The sequence below is a fragment of the Camelina sativa genome, chromosome 12 (assembly GCF_000633955.1).
Source record: "Camelina sativa cultivar DH55 chromosome 12, Cs, whole genome shotgun sequence".
Taxonomy (NCBI): Eukaryota; Viridiplantae; Streptophyta; class Magnoliopsida; order Brassicales; family Brassicaceae; genus Camelina; species Camelina sativa.
Genome location: NC_025696.1, coordinates 15,130,125 through 15,151,499, shown reverse-complemented (window position 1 = coordinate 15,151,499; position 21,375 = coordinate 15,130,125). Strand labels below are relative to the sequence as shown.

The following is a 21,375-nucleotide window of genomic DNA, read 5'->3' as shown; positions in this document are numbered from 1 at the left end:
ATTTTTTTGTAAATAATTCGTCTCACACTACATCATACACAAAGATACTACTATGTATGGGAGGGAATTCAATTTTTAATTTAAACATCAAGTTTCATTCATGTGAAATCCTTGGTGTCTTCCTGAATTTTTGCAGTACCAAATCTCTTTTCACAAACTCTAAATTTACAATCAAATTTTTTTTTGATAGTTTTTAATTTCGATGATGTTTGATTGTCAAAGAGTATGACGAAAATTGATTACGGAAAAAACGAAGAAGATTTTGGAGAAGTAGAAGTGTAGAACAAAGAGAAAATAAGAACAAATAGAAGAAAAAAAAAAGAGAAAGATGAAGTTTTAGAGTTTTAGATCTGTATAAAATATAATTAGACTAAAGTAGATTGTAGATCCATTGGTAATTAGATTTGGGTGGAGGATCCGAAAAAGTAGTGGTTGGATCAGTAAATATTGATAAGTCTTAAGGGTTACAAGGTAGTTTTGTAATTTTCTGATTAAAAGGAAAACAGAAAATAAGATAAATCTGATAAGGAGGAGATTTGAGAAATGTTTTTTTGGTCAAAGGGCACAAGAGAATTAAATCCCTTAATATAGGAATCAATGTCTTGAAAACCATAATTTGTAAAAGAAAGAGCTAGAATGCCAGCGTTTTATTTTTAATTTATTTTTTAATTTATTTTAAATCAGAAAATACAGAAAAGACCAAAAACTCCTTATTCTATTCATTTAACCTAATGACTTAAAACACGTTTTTTCACCAACTGAAACAAAATCAGATCTAAAACAAAGAAGAAGATGACGAAATCAAGAGAGATGAATGTGAAATCGAACGAATGAGTGAAGAAAGGTGATAAAATCCTAGTCGCTGATGGATCTGTTTTGGCTTCAGATCCGGTGAAAGAAGACTTGTTGGATTTTGCGATGGATCTGTTAATAGAAGATGAGGAAGCAGTGAAGAGGAGTAGTGAAGGTTGACGCTGGAGGAAGCGGTGTAGTGGAAGGTTGACGACGGAGGAGTAGTGGAAGGCTGACAGCAAAGAATCGGCGATAACAACAGTGAATGAAGCAAGAAGAAACGAATTAGTGAGTCTCGCGGCGCTAGGGTTTAGAATTGTAAAAGTTGCGTCGGCAACATTTGTACTATTTTGTACCAGTTGTCCTATTATGTCTTGGTTGTACCAGTTGTCCTATTTATATCTTGGTTGTACCTGTTGTCCTATTATTTCTTGGTTGTACCAGTTGTCCTATTTATCACTCGCTTGTACCTAGTTGTCCTATTATATCTCAGTTGTACCGTTGGTTCTATTATATCGAAATTGTACCATTTGTATTAATTGTCGTGTTATAATATCTTTTGTACCAGTTGTTCTATTATCATTTAGTTGTACTAGTTGTACTATTCATTAAGGATATTTTTGGGAAATGCATTTTCAATGGCATATAGATTAAAAAATGGCACGAAGTGCAAGGGGTAAACTCGGACTCGGATGGGATTAATTTCTTTCATTTTATGGCATTCTAGCCTCGCGCATAGAGCATTTTGGTTTGGTTTCGGTATCAGTTTGGTTTTGAACGTGTCTGACTGTTGGTTCTGTGAGAGAGTGCTGTTGCTTTCTCTATTGACTTGTTGCAGATCAGATTGAATGATGAAGGGAAAATCCTCTGTTTGTGCTTAAATGTGAAATTCCTGATTTCGATTAGTTAAACATGAAGCTATGTGAATCTTCAAAAGAATGCAACAGTTGAGTCAATGAATTTCACTCATATGATATTCAGAACAAAGTTTGAACCAATCAAAATTAATCATCTAGAAAATAGCAGGCCTTGATTGAGATAACAAGCAGCTGTAGGATCCTTGAGGCATCCACAGAACGCCTCTTCATCTTTTGGAAACGACTTTGGCAATGGATGATCAGGCGTAACACCGACCTATTCAAAAACCAGCAACGAGTAGAAAAAGAACAGACTGTAAGAACATGTTTGCATGTAGTGTAGTGTAGACACAGAGGGAGTCACTAATACTACATCATAATATGTGGAAGAAAGTAGTTTCAGACCTTGTCTATATCTGTGTGAGCTGGTGTTTCATATCGAGCAACTGTTACTGCCAAGCCTGAACCATCAGAAAGCTCAAAAACTGACTGTATCTTCCTGCAAAATGTGTTCAAAGTCTCAAGAATATTACAAAGAGTCAGTAACTGAGAAGAAGAAGAAGAAGAATAAAAATCACGCCTTTTGTTTACCCTTTTCCATAAGTTGGTTCTCCATAAACAAGAGCACGTTTGTTATCTTTCAATGCGCCCGCTAATATCTCACTGGCACTTGCGGTGCCCTTGTTAACCTGGATAAGAGAAAGAATGTGTGAGAACTAAATATTCCATGGCATTTACAATAAGGACTAGATTTAAGGAAAGGAAGGATGGAAGCTCGTACGAGAACGGCAAGAGGCTCAGAGGTTGCAATAGCATTGCTTCCATCAGTATCATATATATCTCTAACACCTCGACTATCACAAATATACACAATCACTCCTTTATCTAACCTGTGGACAGCAACAGTTGCAAGTTTCTATTATATTAGCTGTGGATCTTGAAAATTTCTGATTTGTTGGATGTAACAGTTTATAAGGTTATACCAAAATTTAGCAATCTCAATTCCTTCTGGGAAAGAACCTCCACTGCAACAAGAAAGAAAAAGAATACCAACTGTTTAAGAAAGGCTATTGCAGAAACAACAAGGAGTTTTTCAATAGTCATCACCTATTGTCTCGAAGGTCCAAGACGAATGCATTTACATTGTTGCCTCTCAAGGTTTCAATTGCTTCCCTTACCGCACCTACAAAAAAAGTGTTCTGACTTTAAGAGATACGTAATAAACCAGAGAGAGTAGACAAAATTGTAAGAAGGAAACAGTAATGCCAAAGAATACATACTAGAAGCATTTTGATTGAATGTTGTTAGCTTGATATACCCTATCTTAGGGGAATTACTCCCAGAACCAGGAAGTTCACATAATCTTGACTTAACTGGATTCACAGAAACCCGCTCTCGCCTGTAATAAACAACAATCTTAGTTACTCAATGAACGTGGAAAAAGAAGATAAATGTAGGAAAATGAGAAAAGTACGTCAAAGTTAAAAGTCTCGTTTCAGGTCCACTGCGGATCGCTAGCTCCACTGTGCTTCCTTCAGGTCCCCTGCATTTCAACCAAAGCACGAAAAGTTTCCTCATTTCTAACTTCAGAATCATTATCTCGTCACAGTCAGGTTTTTCAAAGTAAAGGAAAGATGGAGATGTAAACTCACTGCAACATCTGTGCAGCATCGTATATGGTCATAGGTTGTGTGGTTGTCTTATCAATTTCTTGAATAACATCGCCGGGTGAGATTCCCGCCCTGCTTGCAGGACCTCCTGGAGCAGCTGATATAACAACAAGTCCAGCCGGTGAGCCATCTGATGCAGCAGGGTAACCTATCGACAGTCCAACACCCGTAACCGCACCTTGAGTCCCTGACTGCCTTCAACCAAACCATTTCATTACTAAATCTTACATACAATCTATTTGCTAGATTCAGGACAAGCCTATTTTTCAAATGTTCTTACCCGCAAACTCTTAAACTTTCCAGGCTCCAAGAATCGAGTAAAAGGATCATCTAGTGTTGCAACCATTTTCTTGATAGCCATGTCTAAAACACAAACAAACACCAAAATCAGAAGCAAATTGTACTAATATTGTAAAAGGTTAATGAAGCATTTGTCAAAAGATTAACACATACATGTCTCTTCTCGATTGTTCATAGGCTCATTTCGTAAAGCAGTCTCTCTGTAACGAAACCAGCTTTGTCCATTGAAGGTTTTATCTATATATGCACGATCAATTGTTCTCCAAGCCTCAAGGAAGAGAAGATTCTCTTCACTAAGACCCCCTTAGAGAAAGAAAAAAAGCCAGACAGATGAAATCAAATTGCATTCCTCAGTTTGTTTTGACATGGTTTCTCAATCATGTAGAAACAGAAACTTACATGATGGTGAATCAGTGGTAACAACAGAAATGGAAGAGACGAGCAGCACAGAAACTAGCCGAACTAATGCAGCAGAGAGATTCTGTCTGAAATTGACTGAAGATTTCATCATAACCTTCCCAGATAGTTTCCTACGATCGTTTCTTTCGATAACACACAGAAATCTATTACAGACGAGCACGAATCCCGGGTTTGTAGCATTGCTCCTTTGTTTGTTACTACGAGTTCGACCATATCTAAAGTTGCTAGCTTTCACAATCTTTGGAGGTTGAGTTACCCACAGTTTCACCTGCAACGCTTCAAAAAAATCTGTTACACAAATTGGGAATTTCAGGAGAGAAACTAATGAAAGATTCAAACTTTATGCAAGAAAAAGTACCTGGATTGAGAAATTAGGGTTTGTTTTGTTAGGCTTGGTAAAAATTGGGGATAATGAAGAGCTCGCAAGGACCTCCATTGAAATGAGCTTCCCCCGGGAAATTCCCAACTCTGTTTTTTCTTATCGAAAATATGATTCGACAAGTTGTCACTTTCTTCTTTACTGTATAACAATTAATAAAATAAAATAAATACATAACTCTTCTATTATCCAAGGAAAGGTTTCTGAACAAATTTGCAACTTATTTTTTATACAAAAGAGACTTGAAAAAACTTTTTGTCTCAACTCCTAACTATAATGTTAGTAGAGAAAGACTTTACATTTGATACTAAACATAATCCTTTACAATTGCTCTGTCTTTGATGTGACAAGACCTAACTCTTCTATAAACTTATCCATATGTCTACCATTTGTGTCGTTGCTGTTCTTAAGTGTAGCTGTTTCATCTCCAAGAACTGGGATTTCTGCCAGACATTCTTCAAGTAATTCACAGTTATCCATCAGTTCATCAATGTCGGGGTCTTCTATTCCGTCAACGAACGGGCTTGGAGAGATGAATGGCTCTGAGACAATATTCTCTGTATCCATGTAGTTTTCTGTAGGGAAGTCGTTGATGCTCTCTCTTGTCAATTGTGGCATTACGGTATCAGGTACGGGAGTTGATGTAGAGGGTAAATACGACAAATGCTGCCCTGATGCTGCGGGTGCATATGCTTGTGAAGTTGTGGGCAGTACCTCTTGAAGAGTGACTCCTGATACCCGGTTTGGCGATGAGAACCCATCAAGAAACGGGTACTCATCATCTGTTTTCATCATGTTCCACATCATTGAATCGCTTCTTAGAGGCTGGTACTTAACAATCTGTCCATGTCCATCTGATGCAGCCGAGCTATGGCTATGGCTCTGATTCTCAGTAGTATCTTCTCTGAGTCTCCGCTTCTTATTAGCCTCGGTCACATGCATATTGTTACTATCAGCCTGCTTTTGTATAAACTGAGAGAGGAAAGTGGGGTTCTGAACAGCTTTAGCAAGGAAAGACATGATCTGTTGTTGCCTCAGCTCCATAACCTGAAGACGTTTAACCATAACCTGAAGTTTATTATCTGTCGTTTGTTGCTGCTGCCTTAGCTTAACAAGTTCCTGCATCAAAACGTTTTTGTCTCTTTTAAGCTGTTCAACCTCTTCCTCTAACCCAAACCTCCCAACCTCTACACATGAAGATAACGCAGCCAGTGAACCTTGACCCTGAGACAACTGCTGAGTTTGAGTATCACTAGTACCACCACCATGACCACCCTGAGCAGATCTTTTCCTGCTTATCTTCTTCAATAGATGCTTTTGACCTCTTAAGAAATCTTTATTCGCAAATTCATACCGTTCTGAATCCACTTTTCTAAAACCCTGTTCATCAAAATTCACCAGAATCAGACTTAATTTAGTCAAATGAATCACTGAATCTTAATCTAACGCATCAAGCGGTAACAAAATTATTCCGAGAGTTCAAAAATCAATGGAAAGAAGAAGTTGATCGTGGGGGAAATTAGGGCGCGAAAATTACTTACATAGGTGTTCAACTGGCGAATAAAGCTGGAGAGATTATTGTGTTTGAAGTGTTTAGGTAGAAGATAACGAGAAAACTCCGATTGATCCCAAATGATGAAGCTATTGTTCGTCGGACTCCATGAAACAATCGCGTCCGTCGCCGGATCTTCCACCATGTCATACGTCTTACTAAGGAAAGGAGGTGGTAAAGCGTTAGCACTAAGCAACGTCGCTGGATGAGGATTCCGCGGCGGCGCAGACTCGCCGCTATTCGCTCCTCCGCCGGCAACAACACCGTCCATACTCGTACGGATTAGAGAGAGAGAGAAGAGAAAAGAGAGCGACAAGAAAGGGAGAAAGTGACTCGTAATTTACAATAATACCCTTTTATGTTCCCTTCTGTGATAATGAGAAGACACGTGTCGGGAGACTGTGAGGTGGATTTGTATAAATAATGGGCCTGCTTTATAATATAGCCCATTATATCATTACTTTTTTGGCGGGAAAGCGAAGCTGAGGGAGAGAGAGAGAGAGAGAGAGAGGGAGTCAGAGAGAGATGAGCTTGTCCTCGTCGCCGGCGATTGATCCAGACGCGCCGGATCTTATTTGCCAGCTCGATAATGTTCAAGGAATGGTCGATGCACTCACTTGCGTCCGATGGAAACGCCACCAGGTCTTTTTTTATTAATCTCCCTCCTTTGGAAAATTCCGTCTAGGGTTTTTTTTACTTTCATCGATCGTCCCTTCACTGATCTCTCTGCGAATCCAGGATGCTTTAGTGGAGTTATCTGAGCACGGAATAGTATTAATCGTGGAGGAATCAGGTTGTCTTCAAGCCAAGGTTTATCTTCAACGCGAGGTATCGATTTCTCAGTTCCTCTAAAAAAAAAATCGATTTCACCATGTTTGTTTGTGGAATCTGAAATGTTTTGAGGTTTAATCTGAGAAAGCTATTCACGAAATACGAGTATGGAGCTCAAGGGAGACCGAGATTTGGAATTAGCTTAGGTCTTTTTGTGGATTGCTTGAACACATTTTCATCACCTGGACATTCGAATACTATTGAGATTAAGTATCCGGGTCCTGATATGGAGCTTCTTCTCAAGTATGTACTATGATCCTCTGCTTTTGTTATTTCAGAAATATCTGATGCTAATTTCACTGCCACTTTTGTGAATATTACTGATTGAGTTAGCTGATGTGTGTGTGTGTATATGTTAGATCTGTGGATACACTAAACGCTTGCATCTACTCTGAGATAAGAACGAGAATCCCAGAAACCGTCACATGGGACTATAACTTTGAGCAGGCAGGAAGTGTACCACTTACTTTTACCGTAAAGGTTAGTAGTAACATAGTTTAGTATTGCTGTTCATTGAAGAGTTTTAGTCTGACCTTTTTCTCTAATGGTTTTGTTGATGTATCAGTCAGCGGCGCTGAAAGAAGCAATAGATGATCTTGAGTGGCCTGGATCAAGTGTACAGATCAGCCTTCAAAAGGAACCTCCTTGTGTTACCTTCAGAGGAGAAGGACATGGAGACCTACAGGTTTGTGTTTCTCACTTGTTTCTTGGTAAAATATCGTCTAAGAATCAAGCTATTACATTTGACATATCCACTTTTGCAGATAGACTTCATGTATTATGCCAACACAGATCTTCTCCTTGCCTTTCATTGTGATACCGTAGTCTCCTACAGGTAACAATGAACTCAATTCATTCTAGTTGATCAAAAAGAAGCTTTTACTAATCAAGAGTTGTAGCCAGATATGTACAATCGCTAATGATCTTGGTTGATTATAGGTATAAATACAAGTTTTTGAAGGCAACAACAGCAAATATACCAGGAAGCGTAGTGAGAGAAAACAGAGGAAGCAAACTGACAATAGGTAGAGGAGGAATGCTGAAAGTTCAACACTTGGTTTCGGTTGCTAAAGCTTTAGCTCCACAAGTGGAATCTGCAGGGTATCAACCACCAAGTCGGATTGCTTATATAGAGTTCTTTGTGAAGCCTGAAGAACCTGCTGATTGATGAAATTTCTCAACTCCGTAAATTTGCTGCTGTTTGTAATGCTTGTTGTTCTTAGTACCTCAATAGTATATTTTGCCTGAACCAGTTTGTTAAGAAGGGAAAGAAAAAAGTGCCGGATTGCGTGTCGTTTCATTATATTAGAGCTCAGATGTTTTCTGTCGTTTCGCTGTTCCCCACTTGCATATCGTGCCGGTTAGGAAAATTAGGAAGGAACAAAAAAAATTCCGGATTATATGTTCGGGGGATTGAACCCGACGTCAATCGAACACGCAACCTTCTGATCTGGAGTCAGACGCGCTACCATTGCGCCACGGATCCGGATGTCTTATTCTCTAATTTTATTATAATAACGTCATAAATACGACTTAATTTGTACTCATTGTGATTAATCTGTGATAAAGAAAGGTTCTCCAGTAATCTCCACTATAATTTGATATCTGATTATGATTTGCGAGAAATATCTGAGAAGGGTAGGTGTTGGTTGCATCAAATTAAAAAAAAAAACTGTAAGCAAAGCTTTTAAATTGTTCAAAGCTTGACACGTGGTGCTAATACAAACGTCCAAGTAGCTTTCTCCCTATTTTAAAGTTGGTTGGACTTTTTCTCATGATTATTAAAATCACACTCAAAAGAGAAAAAATGTAAATGACTCTCGAGGCAACAAAACAAAAGAAGTCTGCAAAAAAAAACATTTTTAGAAAATCATATGAGTATGTTGACAAGAAGAGAAAGAAAAGTAAATCGTATGATTAGTGATTTTAATCTTCTTGAGAAAATGATTACGTTTGTTAAAGAAGAGTTTGGCTGATGATGTTATAGTAAAGTTGGCTTGTGTGTGTTTTCTTTCTTTAATCATTTTTTTGTAAAGGAAATTACTAATAATGTTGACATGATATCATATATCACCACCATTATTGGAAATAGTTTATAGAATGCATTATAGAAGAATTATTAATGTATTGACAAAAGAACTCACACATACATACTGTATACACAAATGTCATGTATGTGCACGTATTGTAGGTGTGTATATATGTGGTGGGGACGTGTTACCATTTATATTGACATTAATGATGGTCTTGACTCTTTTGTGGACCTAATCATGTTACAAACATATATAAATCAATCCTGCTTATATATGTTTATAATAATAATACATATGTCTATGTCGCACACGCCCACCCACACATATAGACGGTGGAAATTTATCGAATGATATGCTCATCATTTGAGACTTTGAGTATATTATACGTATAGACTATACGGTATAGTATATCTCATTTATGTATATATATATATATATATATATACTTATAAACCTCTGTATAGATCGACCAGAAAAGCATTAAACACATGAAAACAATCACTTTAGTACCAGTTTTTAGAAATTAACCTAGAGAGTCGTTAATACATGCGAGGAATCTCTCCTTTTTGAATGAACTATATAAATCAATAGCATATTTATTAAAATATTGGCAATTTGCACCAATTTGATAATCTAATCATATATTCTTTGTCGGGTTGATAATCTGAAAGGACAGTATTATAAAATATAAAATCATATTCTATACGAAACTATAAACAAATCATTCCTTTAGAATCTTGACAACCAATAAATCCTTCCCTAAAAGAATTAACTATGTAGCGATTACAGATATATATTTGTATTCTTCGAAACATATGCTCAAATCTATGAAAGGTTTAAACCATACGCGCCTGAATAACACGATATAATGGGTTTAAAACTTAAAAATATTCTAACTTACTTTCTTGGGTGAACAAACTCTATTCGAATTGACAACGTAAGTCAAATTTATTAATGTGAAAATATACCAGTTTGACACAAATTTGGCAATTAATTGCTAGATTAACACTCCAATTTATCCAATAACTAGAATGACACAATTTTTAGGTAAAATGACTAAAAACCCAGATTTTTTTTTAGCTTTTTTTTAAAAACGAAAATACAATATAGCATTTAATATTTTGATTTAAAAATATGATTAATGAATAATATAAAATGATTAAAAAATAGACTAAAACTCCAGAAAATATGTTTTTTTTTTTTAAACGAAAATACAATAGCATTTAATATTAGCATTTAATATTTTGATTTAAAAATATGATTAATGAAAAATATAAAATGATTAAAAAATAGACTAAAAACCTAAAAAATTTGTTATTTTTTTTTTAAAACGAAAATACAATATAGCATTTAATATTTTGATTTAAAAAATATGATTATGAAAAAAACAAAATGATTAAAAAATATGATGTTTATTGTTTTAATATAATTTTTAAAAATAAAGTATGACTAAAAAATCTGCTGTCACTATATCAACATAAAACAAATTTGTTATCATTGTATTCATATATAATAAATCTGTTATCAAGCAGCAGATTTTTTAGTAGGAAAAAACAACTGTCATAACATAAGAAAATCTGCCATAACGTATATTGTGCATGTGGGTCAATATAGCAATTTTAAAAAGACTTTCGAAAATCTGTTATCAAACAACAGATTTTTCCATCAATCCAAAAATCAGTCATAACTTACAAAAAATCTGTCACCACTATATGTCAAACTAGCAATTAATTTTACGTTTATAAATCTGTCGCAATGTGACAGATTTTTTAAGTGAAAAATAAAACTGTTACAACAATCATAAAAAATCTGCCACAAAATTCCAAGAAAATTGACTAAAACAATGAAAATCTGTCATGACTTTATAAATAAGTCTGTCGCGTTAAGAAAATCTGTTGTTCACAAAAAAACTGTCGTTACACACTTCAAATAAATCTGCCATAGAAACAAAATCTGCCGTCAAACTCTGCAAATTAATCTGCCATCTAAAATAAGTCTGCCAAAGAAAAACTGCCATCGACAATAAATCTGCCACTTACAAATTAATCTGCCATTACTTGTATGGCAGACTTTTATAAAAAAAAAAAAGAAAAACGAAATTGCAGGAATTTTTAACCAAGGGTAATATTGACTTTTTTTTTTTCCTAACAAAGCAAAAAAGGGTATTTTCGGTATAAAACTAACCCAACTGACCCTCAAATTTTAGGAGTTAATCTAGCAATTAACTGCTCAATTTGGGTCAAACTAGTGATTTTCCCTTTATTAATTCTTTAAATCCACTCGACGTGAAAAGTTTTTAAATAGTTAAATACATACTATAGTAGTTGAAATAATATACCTATAATGAATGATGAAGTAACCGCAGTAGTTAAGATTTGATTTAACCATAGTCAACGAAACTGAGAGTGATTAATCTTGACTTACGAGACATAAGTTTAGCCCTTTAGGTTTTGAAATTAGAGTTATGACCATTGCAGTAATTGTAGCAATCTAAGCTAGTTTATTATTCAACAAAAAAAATTTCCAATAATGTTCATGTATTCAAATTTCTCGTATCATTTCTGTTATTAGTAATATGCATTTTACTATATTCATATATAACTAACCAGCTTGACCATTATTCTTTTAGCTAGTGTAATTATAATCCAGTATGTAGTTTTGTTGATGGCCACACTCTACTCTTGTGCTACGAACCCAAAACTATCAAATAGATGCAATTACATGATACTAGTCTTTTTACCTCTGATAATCAGCATCCTTGTTTTTTACAAGACGAGGTACACATTTTTGTCAACAAAAGTTTATTATTTCATCTAATATATGCTTTAAACTAACACATATTTTTTTCTATAGAAACTTAAAAATTTTAAGAACGGACTTTACAATTGAGACACAAAAAAGAGTGTTTGGTCATAATCCGCACAAAAGAATAATATATTCTATACACTTTAGATGTTCTATAAAAATTTAGAAGTTACTTATATTTTACAGTAATTAAAATACTAGTTTCCTACGAAATTTAGAATACATATTCTATATTTTGCTCTTTGTTCTACAAAAATTAGATTACATTTACTCATGTTCTAAAATTGTTAGAAAAATATGTAAACATAGTCCTCAATTTTTCTATATATTATATGAAAATATACTATACATAATAATAATACAAAAAATGGCGAGATTCACGAAATCTTCATTATTTGTAAAGATGTTTTTCTAAAAAAATGGTGAATCTCGTAACTGAAGGCAGAAATTAGACCAATTTTGAAATGTATATACCTCAAATGAATTACGAAGTAGTTAGATTTAATTTAACCATAGTCAACAAAACTAAGGTTGATTAATCTCGACTTGCGAGCCTCTTCACATAAGGTTTTGAAATTAGAGTTATGATCATTACAGTGATTGTAGCGATCTAAGCTAATTAATTAACTCATCATTCGAATTTCTCATAGCATTTCTAGTTAATTTGGACTGTCCAATTTCTTTTACTCTATATATAATTATATATATATATATATATGACTGATATTTCTGTTACTAATAATATGCATTTTATCGAATCTGAATTTGAGTTGTGACACAATTATGAAACTAATACAAAATTTAGAAATTTCGTATTGATTTAGATAAAAACAAAAAAAATATTCTTTAGCATAGAGATAAATTTAGTTTTATGGATCTATAATTCAGAAGCAAATTTAAACTAAACAATCCTACTATATTAGCTTAGATTTTACTCACTATAATGACTATTCCAAACAGGGTAACACCATTAGCTCAATTGCCTTAACCCATTTAGAACAGGGGAGAAAGACATATCAAAGAGATTCGACCTGTGTTCCCCAATCTACAAAGACATCAAGAGGTTTGTTGTCTTTTCACTCACGAATTATTAAAGTTAAACATCAAAATTATTACTCAAAGAAAACGACCACTAATCAACATTAGTATATCTTCTTGCATTATTGTGATGCTTAGCTTATTATACACACCCAACTAAAAAATCTATCATTTTCTAAATCCCAACCTTAAAATTAGACATATATGTAGAAAACAAATGAAAGTAATTAATTACATATGCTTAAATACACTTTTTCTCCTTTGTTTGTTTATGATCACTTGCTTTGCTTGTAAATATCTTCCTTCTTCCTAAAACATTTGTCACAAGTATTATGCTCGTGTATGCGTTACAAACCATTAACGGACACAAAATTTCCGCATAAAAAGATGATTTTAGAAAGAAAAAAAGAGTTAACGTGTAAAAAAAGGTTACATGTGCCAATCCATATGTTTTATATGCGTTTATACGGATCATCCTATACTTTTAACTTCTATTTTAATGATCATGTATTAAGTATAAACTACTTAATTCTACTTCATATGTTAAATTAATTTCAATTAAACAAATCTAATTAATCTCGTCAATTACAATTTAAAAACTTTAAAATAATATTCATATTCTTATACAAAAATCGACATTTTTCTTTTGATATATAATCATGTCTACTCATTGTCATTTGAACAATCATAAACGTCCATTACATGATTGGTCATAAAAAACCACAAGGCTATATTGCCTTATGAAGAGAAAGAAGAAGAAAAGAATCTTTCATTTAATGTTAAATCTTGAGAACAAATAAAGCCATACTAGCAAAAGCAAAATCCCAAAGTCCAAAGCTCAAAAACAAAAACAAAAAGGTTTCTTTTTATTTTTTTAAATAAGAAAGAAAAAAATAGACTTTTTTTGTAAAGAACAGTGAGGAAGTAACAGAAGAGAGCAAAGAGAAAGATCGGAGAAAATAAGAATCTTTTAAGGCTCTCTCTCTCTCTCTCGCAGTCTTCGCACTCACACTCACTTCCATTACTCCAAAAAAGTGAGCTTTTTTCCCCGATCATCCTCTTTGCATCTAATGGGGTTCTTCTTCTGTGTCACTATAGAATCTGACTAACTTTTAGTAACTCAAAGTTTTGTTTTTTTTGTTTCTCCTCGAGCTCTGTGTTCTGATCTTTGCTTATATAACTGTAAGCTCTGCCTTAAGCTTTTTTCAAAAAAAATTCTGACTATAAGACATGATTTCTGACTAGTTGTAGTAACATTTATGTCGCATTTTGATTATTTTCTTTGGTATTTTTCCCCTTTTTTTGTTCTTGTTCCGGCATGGGTTTTTGTCTTTTTGATAATATAAGCTGTTCAAGGTTTTGATAAATTTGTTCTTCTGATTCCAGATTTAGAGTCTCCACCACTTTTTAATATTCTTCATTATGCATCTCCTATGTCAAAAAATATCTTCTTTAGATTTTGGGTCTAGAGTATGAGATCTGCTGGTTCTGTTTTCAGTTTTTGGCTAAAAAAAATGAAACTTTCTACTTGAGATTTTTTTGGTTTCTTGTAATGTTTAAAATTAATGAACTTTGATTTAAAAGATTTGGTCTTGTGTGAATCAGATGAATTAAATAATTGATCAAAAGTTCTGATCTTTGATGTGTTCTTTGTGTTTCAGACATTGCACTTCATTTACTTGGTGTAGAGATAATGGTATCAAGATCTTATTCCAACCTCTTGGATCTTGCTTCTGGAAACTTCCATTCGTTTTCCCGGGAGAAGAAGAGGTTTCCAAGAGTAGCAACTGTCACTGGTGTCTTATCTGAGCTAGATGATGATAACAACAGCAACAGTGTCTGCTCTGATGCTCCTTCTTCAGTCACGCAAGATCGAATCATCGTAGTTGGGAACCAGCTTCCTATCAAATCACATCGAAACTCTGCTGGTAAATTGAGTTTTAGTTGGGACAATGACTCGCTTCTCTTGCAGCTTAAAGACGGTATGCGTGAAGACATGGAAGTTGTCTACATTGGTTGTCTTAAAGAACAAATCGATACAGTTGAGCAAGACGATGTTTCTCAAAGGTTGCTTGAGAATTTCAAATGTGTTCCTGCTTATATCCCACCTGAGCTGTTCACCAAGTACTATCATGGATTCTGTAAGCAACATCTATGGCCTTTGTTTCACTACATGCTTCCTTTGACGCCTGATCTTGGAGGTAGATTTGATCGTTCTTTATGGCAAGCTTACCTTTCGGTTAACAAGATCTTTGCTGATAAAGTGATGGAAGTGATTAGTCCTGATGATGATTTTGTTTGGGTTCATGACTATCACTTAATGGTTTTGCCTACTTTCTTGAGGAAGAGGTTTAATAGAGTAAAGCTTGGTTTTTTCCTTCATAGCCCGTTCCCTTCTTCTGAGATATACCGTACTCTTCCAGTACGAAACGAGCTCTTACGCGCACTCCTCAACGCAGATTTGATTGGGTTTCATACCTTTGACTATGCTAGACACTTCCTTTCTTGCTGCAGCAGGATGCTTGGTTTATCTTATCAGTCCAAACGTGGAACCATAGGTCTAGAGTACTATGGTCGAACGGTAAGCATCAAGATTCTCCCTGTTGGGATCCATATCAGCCAGCTTCAGTCAATTTTAAACCTCCCAGAGACTCAAACCAAAGTTGCTGAGCTAAGAGATCAGTTCTTGAATCAAAAAGTTCTTCTCGGTGTCGATGATATGGACATCTTCAAAGGAATCAGCCTCAAACTCTTGGCAATGGAACAACTTCTCACTCAGCATCCCGAGAAGCGAGGTCAAGTGGTGCTTGTCCAGATTGCAAACCCCGCAAGAGGTCGTGGGAAAGACGTTCAGGAGGTTCAGTCTGAAACTGAAGCCACGGTTAAAAGGATTAATGAAATGTTTGGAAGGCCTGGTTACCAACCTGTGGTTCTGATTGATACACCCCTTCAGTTCTTTGAGAGGATTGCTTACTATGTGATTGCAGAGTGTTGTCTTGTTACAGCGGTAAGAGATGGTATGAATCTTATACCTTATGAGTATATTATCTGCAGACAAGGCAATCCGAGACTCAATGAGATTATAGGCCTTGAACCTTCTGCTTCAAAGAAGAGTATGCTCGTTGTCTCTGAGTTTATCGGATGTTCTCCTTCTTTAAGCGGCACCATTAGAGTGAATCCATGGAACATAGATGCTGTGACTGAAGCCATGGACTATGCATTGATAGTTTCAGAAGCAGAGAAGCAGATGCGTCACGAGAAGCATTACAAATATGTGAGCACACATGATGTTGCGTATTGGGCGCGCAGCTTTATACAGGATCTTGAAAGGGCTTGCGGTGATCATGTGAGGAAGAGGTGTTGGGGGATAGGTTTCGGGTTAGGCTTTCGAGTTGTGGCGCTTGATCCAAGTTTTAAAAAGCTCTCGATTGAGCACATTGTCTCAGCTTATAAGAGAACCAAAAACCGAGCCATTTTGTTGGATTATGATGGCACAATGGTACAGCCAGGGTCCATTAGGACAACACCAACCCGAGAAACAATCGAAATCTTGAATAATCTGTCTAGTGATCCCAAGAATATCGTGTACCTCGTCAGCGGGAAAGACAGAACGACGCTAACTGAATGGTTTTCTTCATGTGATGATCTTGGTTTGGGTGCAGNTATTATCTGCAGACAAGGCAATCCGAGACTCAATGAGATTATAGGCCTTGAACCTTCTGCTTCAAAGAAGAGTATGCTCGTTGTCTCTGAGTTTATCGGATGTTCTCCTTCTTTAAGCGGCACCATTAGAGTGAATCCATGGAACATAGATGCTGTGACTGAAGCCATGGACTATGCATTGATAGTTTCAGAAGCAGAGAAGCAGATGCGTCACGAGAAGCATTACAAATATGTGAGCACACATGATGTTGCGTATTGGGCGCGCAGCTTTATACAGGATCTTGAAAGGGCTTGCGGTGATCATGTGAGGAAGAGGTGTTGGGGGATAGGTTTCGGGTTAGGCTTTCGAGTTGTGGCGCTTGATCCAAGTTTTAAAAAGCTCTCGATTGAGCACATTGTCTCAGCTTATAAGAGAACCAAAAACCGAGCCATTTTGTTGGATTATGATGGCACAATGGTACAGCCAGGGTCCATTAGGACAACACCAACCCGAGAAACAATCGAAATCTTGAATAATCTGTCTAGTGATCCCAAGAATATCGTGTACCTCGTCAGCGGGAAAGACAGAACGACGCTAACTGAATGGTTTTCTTCATGTGATGATCTTGGTTTGGGTGCAGAGCACGGATACTTTATAAGGTAACACTTGGTTTCACATGTTCCTTAAATCACTATAGTAAAGTTTATGTTTTGAATATAAAGTTACACTTTTTCACATGAGGGTTCTTGAATTTCATTAAGATACCTCAAAAGATCTAGCTTATATATTGGAGTTGCTTTCTTATCTTCTTGAATCGCTCAGAGCACTTGAAAATTTTAATCTTTTGGATAATAAAGTTATTTTGATTATTGCACATGGGACTGCTGCTTTTAGATCTTTTACAATCTCATTATTGAAAAGATGGATGTTTTGGATATAAAGTTTTGATATTTTTGTTCTAATGGGGACAGGCCAAATGATGGGACAGACTGGGAAACGTCGAGTTTGGTATCGGGTTTTGAATGGAAACAAATAGCAGAGCCAGTGATGAGACTGTACACAGAGACTACAGATGGATCAACAATAGAGACTAAAGAGACTGCACTCGTTTGGAATTACCAATTTGCAGATCCTGATTTTGGATCTTGTCAAGCCAAAGAGCTTATGGAACACCTCGAAAGCGTGCTTACCAATGATCCAGTCTCTGTCAAGACTGGACAACAACTCGTTGAAGTTAAACCACAGGTCAGATGTTCAAAGAGTTGGTCTATTATTGTCTGTTTTTCTGATTTTCTCATTTCAAATCTCTCAAGTCTATTATTTTGTCGTTCTGATATCAGGGTCTTGTGGCCGAAAGGCTTATAACAACGATGCAAGAAAGAGGGAAACTTTTGGATTTCATTCTCTGCGTTGGTGATGATCGATCCGATGAAGATATGTTTGAGGTGATAATGAGTGCAAAAGATGGCCCGGCTTTGTCTCCTGTGGCTGAGATCTTTGCTTGCACCGTTGGACAAAAGCCAAGCAAAGCAAAATACTATTTAGACGATACGGCAGAGATAATCAGAATGCTTGAAGGTCTAGCCACCTCTAACGCACCTATCTCTGATCAAATCGGTTCAATAGCTGCTGTTCCGACGAAAGATCTGTTTTAAGGATTTGTGAACAAAAAAGTTTTAATGGTTTGTTGTTGTGATTTGTGAATGGTTTTCAAATATAATGGATTAAGTTAAGCAAATCTTTTTGTGTTACAGGACAGGCATGGATAAGAATCCACTTAATATCATTATCTGAGAGAGGAAGAGAAAGGAGTAGCAAAATATTTCTTGGATAATAATTAGTTTTGTCACTAGATATAATTAGGACTATTAGAGAGACAACCAGTACTATAGTAGAGTGGTGGTCAAGACAAATTATAGGATCCCGCATTCATTTGATCTCGAAGACAGGAGGGGGCATCTGGATCTCCTGCGCGGATGAGGATACGGAATGATTGATTTCAAAGGAAGTGGTGCCAAATTTTCAAAGAATGGAGATATAACACAAGTGTCTGAGGAGAGACACATAATATGGCATTTTCCTTGGATAATATTTGAAAAGTCTGTTATGATTATCATAGAAGACAAGATTCCCTTGCTTAGAAACCGACACCGGTGTGAACCACCTGTTCTGTCTTGCCTGGGAAACAACTTTGTTCTGTAAATGTATGGAGTAAGTCTTGGTCCATCTTGTGACTTCTGTATCCATGCTCCAAATCTCTAGTTTCCATTCAGCCTTAGTATAGGTATTGGCTATGGCCAGGCGGTCATCAAGGTTCACTATATTGGTTTCTTGCATGACACTCATAGTCGGAACTGAGACGTTATGGAACTCTTCTTTGTCAAGATCCAAGGCTAGTATTTTCCAAACCGTCCCGATAGTGTTGTGTAACCAGTAAATCGATCCATTCACACACACGGATCCTTTTACGGCAGAGACCGTACAAGGAGGTGGACTCAACATCCGCCATTCACCAGTTTCAACATCAAGAACACTATACTCCACCTCAGGATCGCGTACACTAGTTTTACCGAAATATAATAAACACATCTTCACTACTTTGTAGTTGCCCGTAACTCTGTCCTTACCAAATCCCATTGCCCAATTTTTTGGAGAGAAAGCCGAAGATTCTCCGATTATGGTTCCAAATCCAAAGCCGTATCGCCGGAGTTGTCTTGTCCAAGGGTTCAAAACGTCGATCCAATATGGTTCGAGGATGCAGACCAAACCGTAGCAAGTCAACGAGGGTCGTGTGGTGTTGTAATGCAGATATACTATCTGTTCGCCACCTTTGAACCGCGACTTCTGGAGTAGCCTAGGCTCCCCCCGCTGCAGTAGCAGTTGTAAGCAGCCAGGATTTTGTGGTTCTTTTGAAGACTCATTCGTCTCTCCACGAACGTATTCGATTCAAGAATTGATTTCCATTGCCTTGAGACGCTTTTCGATATGAGAATCGATTTTAAAGGAAGTCGAAGGAATATATCTTCCAGTAGATCGGTCACTATGTAGATCGAACTAGGGTTTTTCTCTTCTTCCTCCATTGTTGGCGCTTGCTTTCTTTTTTCTTTGTTAGTCTTTTTTCTAGATATATACATTTCCTTATTGGTAAATAGGTATAGCTTTTATAAAACTTGTGAATCAAGTTAGGTTTTTGTATTGGTCAATGTTTCCTCACTTAATATATAGAGTTGTTTGATTGCATGTATAATTAGATTGAATGTTATTATATGGGGAGATAGATAACTAAAGGTGATGGTTACTCTTACAAAATGTGTTTCTTTACACAACAACCAAACCAAATAAGAATAAAAACAATCACTCCTTGACAAAAACAGAACTTTAAAATCAATAATTAAGAACAAACAAAATTAATAATATTAATCAAATATCTTGTATGTATGTATTTTCTTTAAAACTATGAGTATACGACCCGCACAAAATCCAGCTTTTACCATGGGAGGGGTGACGATGTGGGTGACGTTAAGCTGCAGATTTAATAGTTAAACTCTGTTAATAAACATTTTAATTTGAGAAAGTTATTGTTATCACATATAAATATCATATACTATAAATTAATGTGGAAAAAAAAAAGCTTACTCTAAGAAACCTTTCCAGCAAGAATCACTTGATTCATCATCAAGGAACTTCTCCCAGTCTTCTAGGACATCTAAACCGGGTGAGTGCTGAACCGTACCAGGATGGTTCAAACCAGATTCTACAGGAGAAACCGATACCGAACCAGAAGATGGGATTTCACGTGATTGATCACCATAGTAACCCATCATCATACCGGTTCCGGTATGATCATTTGCCTCGGTGGTAGTACTATTACCCGGTTTTGCTGCCTTCAAACTCTCTTCAGAAACCGTAATCAGACGAGGAAGCTGGTTATCTTCAAAACCATCCCAAACCTCAGGAGTGATTCCACTTTGGTTTATGAAAACCTGTTGTCCAGCCGTAGTATCCGGTTTAGGATTCACTGAATTGGTATTGAAGCTACTGACTACCGGTTCCGGTTTGGGGGTGTTGAAGCTATTGATGTTTGGTACAGCTTTGGGGGTTATGATTTGAAGCATTTTGTGGATCAACTGGAGTTTGAGAAGATCCTCCAAAGCAGTAGTACTATTGTTGAAGAGGTTATTATTGTTACCAAATTGGCCATTGTTGATTGCGGCCGCGAGCATTTTAGAAACATCGAGGATAGGGCTAAGCTCGTTGGTTCTTGGCTCGTGTGTCATTGGATCAATCCCCATTTGCAACAACTTCTTCCTCATATGGGTGTTCCAATAGTTTTTTATTTCATTATCGGTTCTTCCTGGAAGATGACCCGCTATTTTAGACCATCTGTATAGAAAAATTCAATTTCAAACGTTAATAAAATGAACCAACCTTTAATTTGTATGGTTAGAAAATCTTAAAAAAATAGCATAAAAAATTTTGATAGAAAAAAAATGTCTTACTTGTTGCCAAGAAGGGCATGGAGTCTAACGATAGTACTCTCTTCTTCATCGGAGAACTTGCCTCGCCGGATATCAGGCCGGAGATAATTCATCCACCGGAGTCGACAGCTCTTGCCGCAGCGGTTTAGTCCAGCATGCTTAGGAAGCGACCGCCAGTTCCCATAACCGTTCTCGTTTATATAAGCGGTGAGCTTATCATCTTCTTCTTGCATCCACGGCCCTTTCGTCACGCCTTTGTCTTGATCGCAACACGGTGATCTTCCCATTTTTGTTGATAGATGTTTATCTTCTGATCAAGAATCCTAACTTATATCAAGAGGTTTTTGAAGATATGATGATCTTTCTTTGTTTCGTCGCTCCCTACAATTAAGTTTGTATGTATATATAGATATGCGCAAAGGAGCCATGACATAACTAAAGTAAAGTTGTGTATGCATTCGTCAGAATTTTATGTAAATATATATTTTTTAATAATGTGTCATAAGTCTGCAATATATGAGTCATTCAATGAATAAGTTAATTAATTAACTAAAATAATTATAACAAAAACAAGATT

At 36.1% G+C, this 21,375-nt stretch overlaps 5 protein-coding genes, 1 non-coding gene and 1 pseudogene across 10 annotated transcripts; 2 read left to right on the top strand and 5 right to left on the bottom strand.

Moving 5' to 3' along the window:
* On the bottom strand, positions 1,673–4,546 carry LOC104731779 (carboxyl-terminal-processing peptidase 2, chloroplastic-like). Its single transcript, XM_010451262.2, has 13 exons — positions 4,398–4,546; positions 4,019–4,307; positions 3,773–3,922; positions 3,600–3,682; positions 3,302–3,510; positions 3,124–3,192; positions 2,930–3,048; positions 2,757–2,832; positions 2,633–2,674; positions 2,431–2,539; positions 2,241–2,338; positions 2,055–2,148; positions 1,673–1,926 (listed from the first exon to the last, which is right to left on the bottom strand). Exons 1-13 carry the CDS (start codon positions 4,473–4,475, stop codon positions 1,801–1,803), a joined length of 1,542 nt encoding a protein of 513 aa, XP_010449564.1. The 5' UTR covers positions 4,476–4,546; the 3' UTR covers positions 1,673–1,800.
* On the bottom strand, positions 4,580–6,319 carry LOC104733535 (heat stress transcription factor A-1a-like). The gene is made up of 2 exons (XM_019234213.1): positions 5,960–6,319; positions 4,580–5,798 (listed from the first exon to the last, which is right to left on the bottom strand). Exons 1-2 carry the CDS (start codon positions 6,239–6,241, stop codon positions 4,740–4,742), a joined length of 1,341 nt encoding a protein of 446 aa, XP_019089758.1. The 5' UTR covers positions 6,242–6,319; the 3' UTR covers positions 4,580–4,739.
* On the top strand, positions 6,432–8,101 carry LOC104731778. Of its 2 annotated transcripts, none has more exons than XM_019234215.1 (7): positions 6,432–6,612; positions 6,709–6,798; positions 6,890–7,043; positions 7,190–7,281; positions 7,367–7,486; positions 7,566–7,636; positions 7,741–8,101. In XM_019234215.1, the coding sequence occupies exons 1-7, from the start codon at positions 6,496–6,498 to the stop codon at positions 7,967–7,969; spliced, it is 873 nt and encodes a 290-aa protein (XP_019089760.1). In that variant the 5' UTR covers positions 6,432–6,495; the 3' UTR covers positions 7,970–8,101. The 2 variants fall into 2 exon arrangements, with proteins under 2 accessions (XP_019089760.1, XP_010449563.1); XM_010451261.2 differs by having other exon boundaries at positions 6,434–6,612; positions 6,890–7,044; positions 7,161–7,281.
* TRNAW-CCA lies at positions 8,216–8,287 on the bottom strand. Its single transcript has one exon. It is a non-coding gene; the product is annotated as a tRNA-Trp (tRNA).
* On the top strand, positions 13,514–18,071 carry LOC104731777 (alpha,alpha-trehalose-phosphate synthase [UDP-forming] 5-like). 4 transcript variants are annotated; one of them, XM_019234159.1, is made up of 5 exons: positions 13,514–13,711; positions 14,339–15,725; positions 16,347–16,979; positions 17,292–17,565; positions 17,661–18,071. In XM_019234159.1, exons 2-5 carry the CDS (start codon positions 14,371–14,373, stop codon positions 17,973–17,975), a joined length of 2,577 nt encoding a protein of 858 aa, XP_019089704.1. In that variant the 5' UTR covers positions 13,514–13,711; positions 14,339–14,370; the 3' UTR covers positions 17,976–18,071. The 4 variants fall into 4 exon arrangements, with proteins under 4 accessions (XP_019089704.1, XP_010449561.1, XP_019089705.1 ...); XM_010451259.2 differs by having other exon boundaries at positions 14,339–15,736; positions 16,358–16,979; XM_019234160.1 differs by having other exon boundaries at positions 14,339–15,756; positions 16,378–16,979.
* Positions 18,165–19,400, bottom strand: LOC104731776 (annotated as a pseudogene).
* Positions 19,600–21,157, bottom strand: LOC104731775 (transcription factor MYB39-like). The gene is made up of 3 exons (XM_010451254.1): positions 20,820–21,157; positions 19,957–20,703; positions 19,600–19,844 (listed from the first exon to the last, which is right to left on the bottom strand). The coding sequence occupies exons 1-3, from the start codon at positions 21,083–21,085 to the stop codon at positions 19,808–19,810; spliced, it is 1,050 nt and encodes a 349-aa protein (XP_010449556.1). The 5' UTR covers positions 21,086–21,157; the 3' UTR covers positions 19,600–19,807.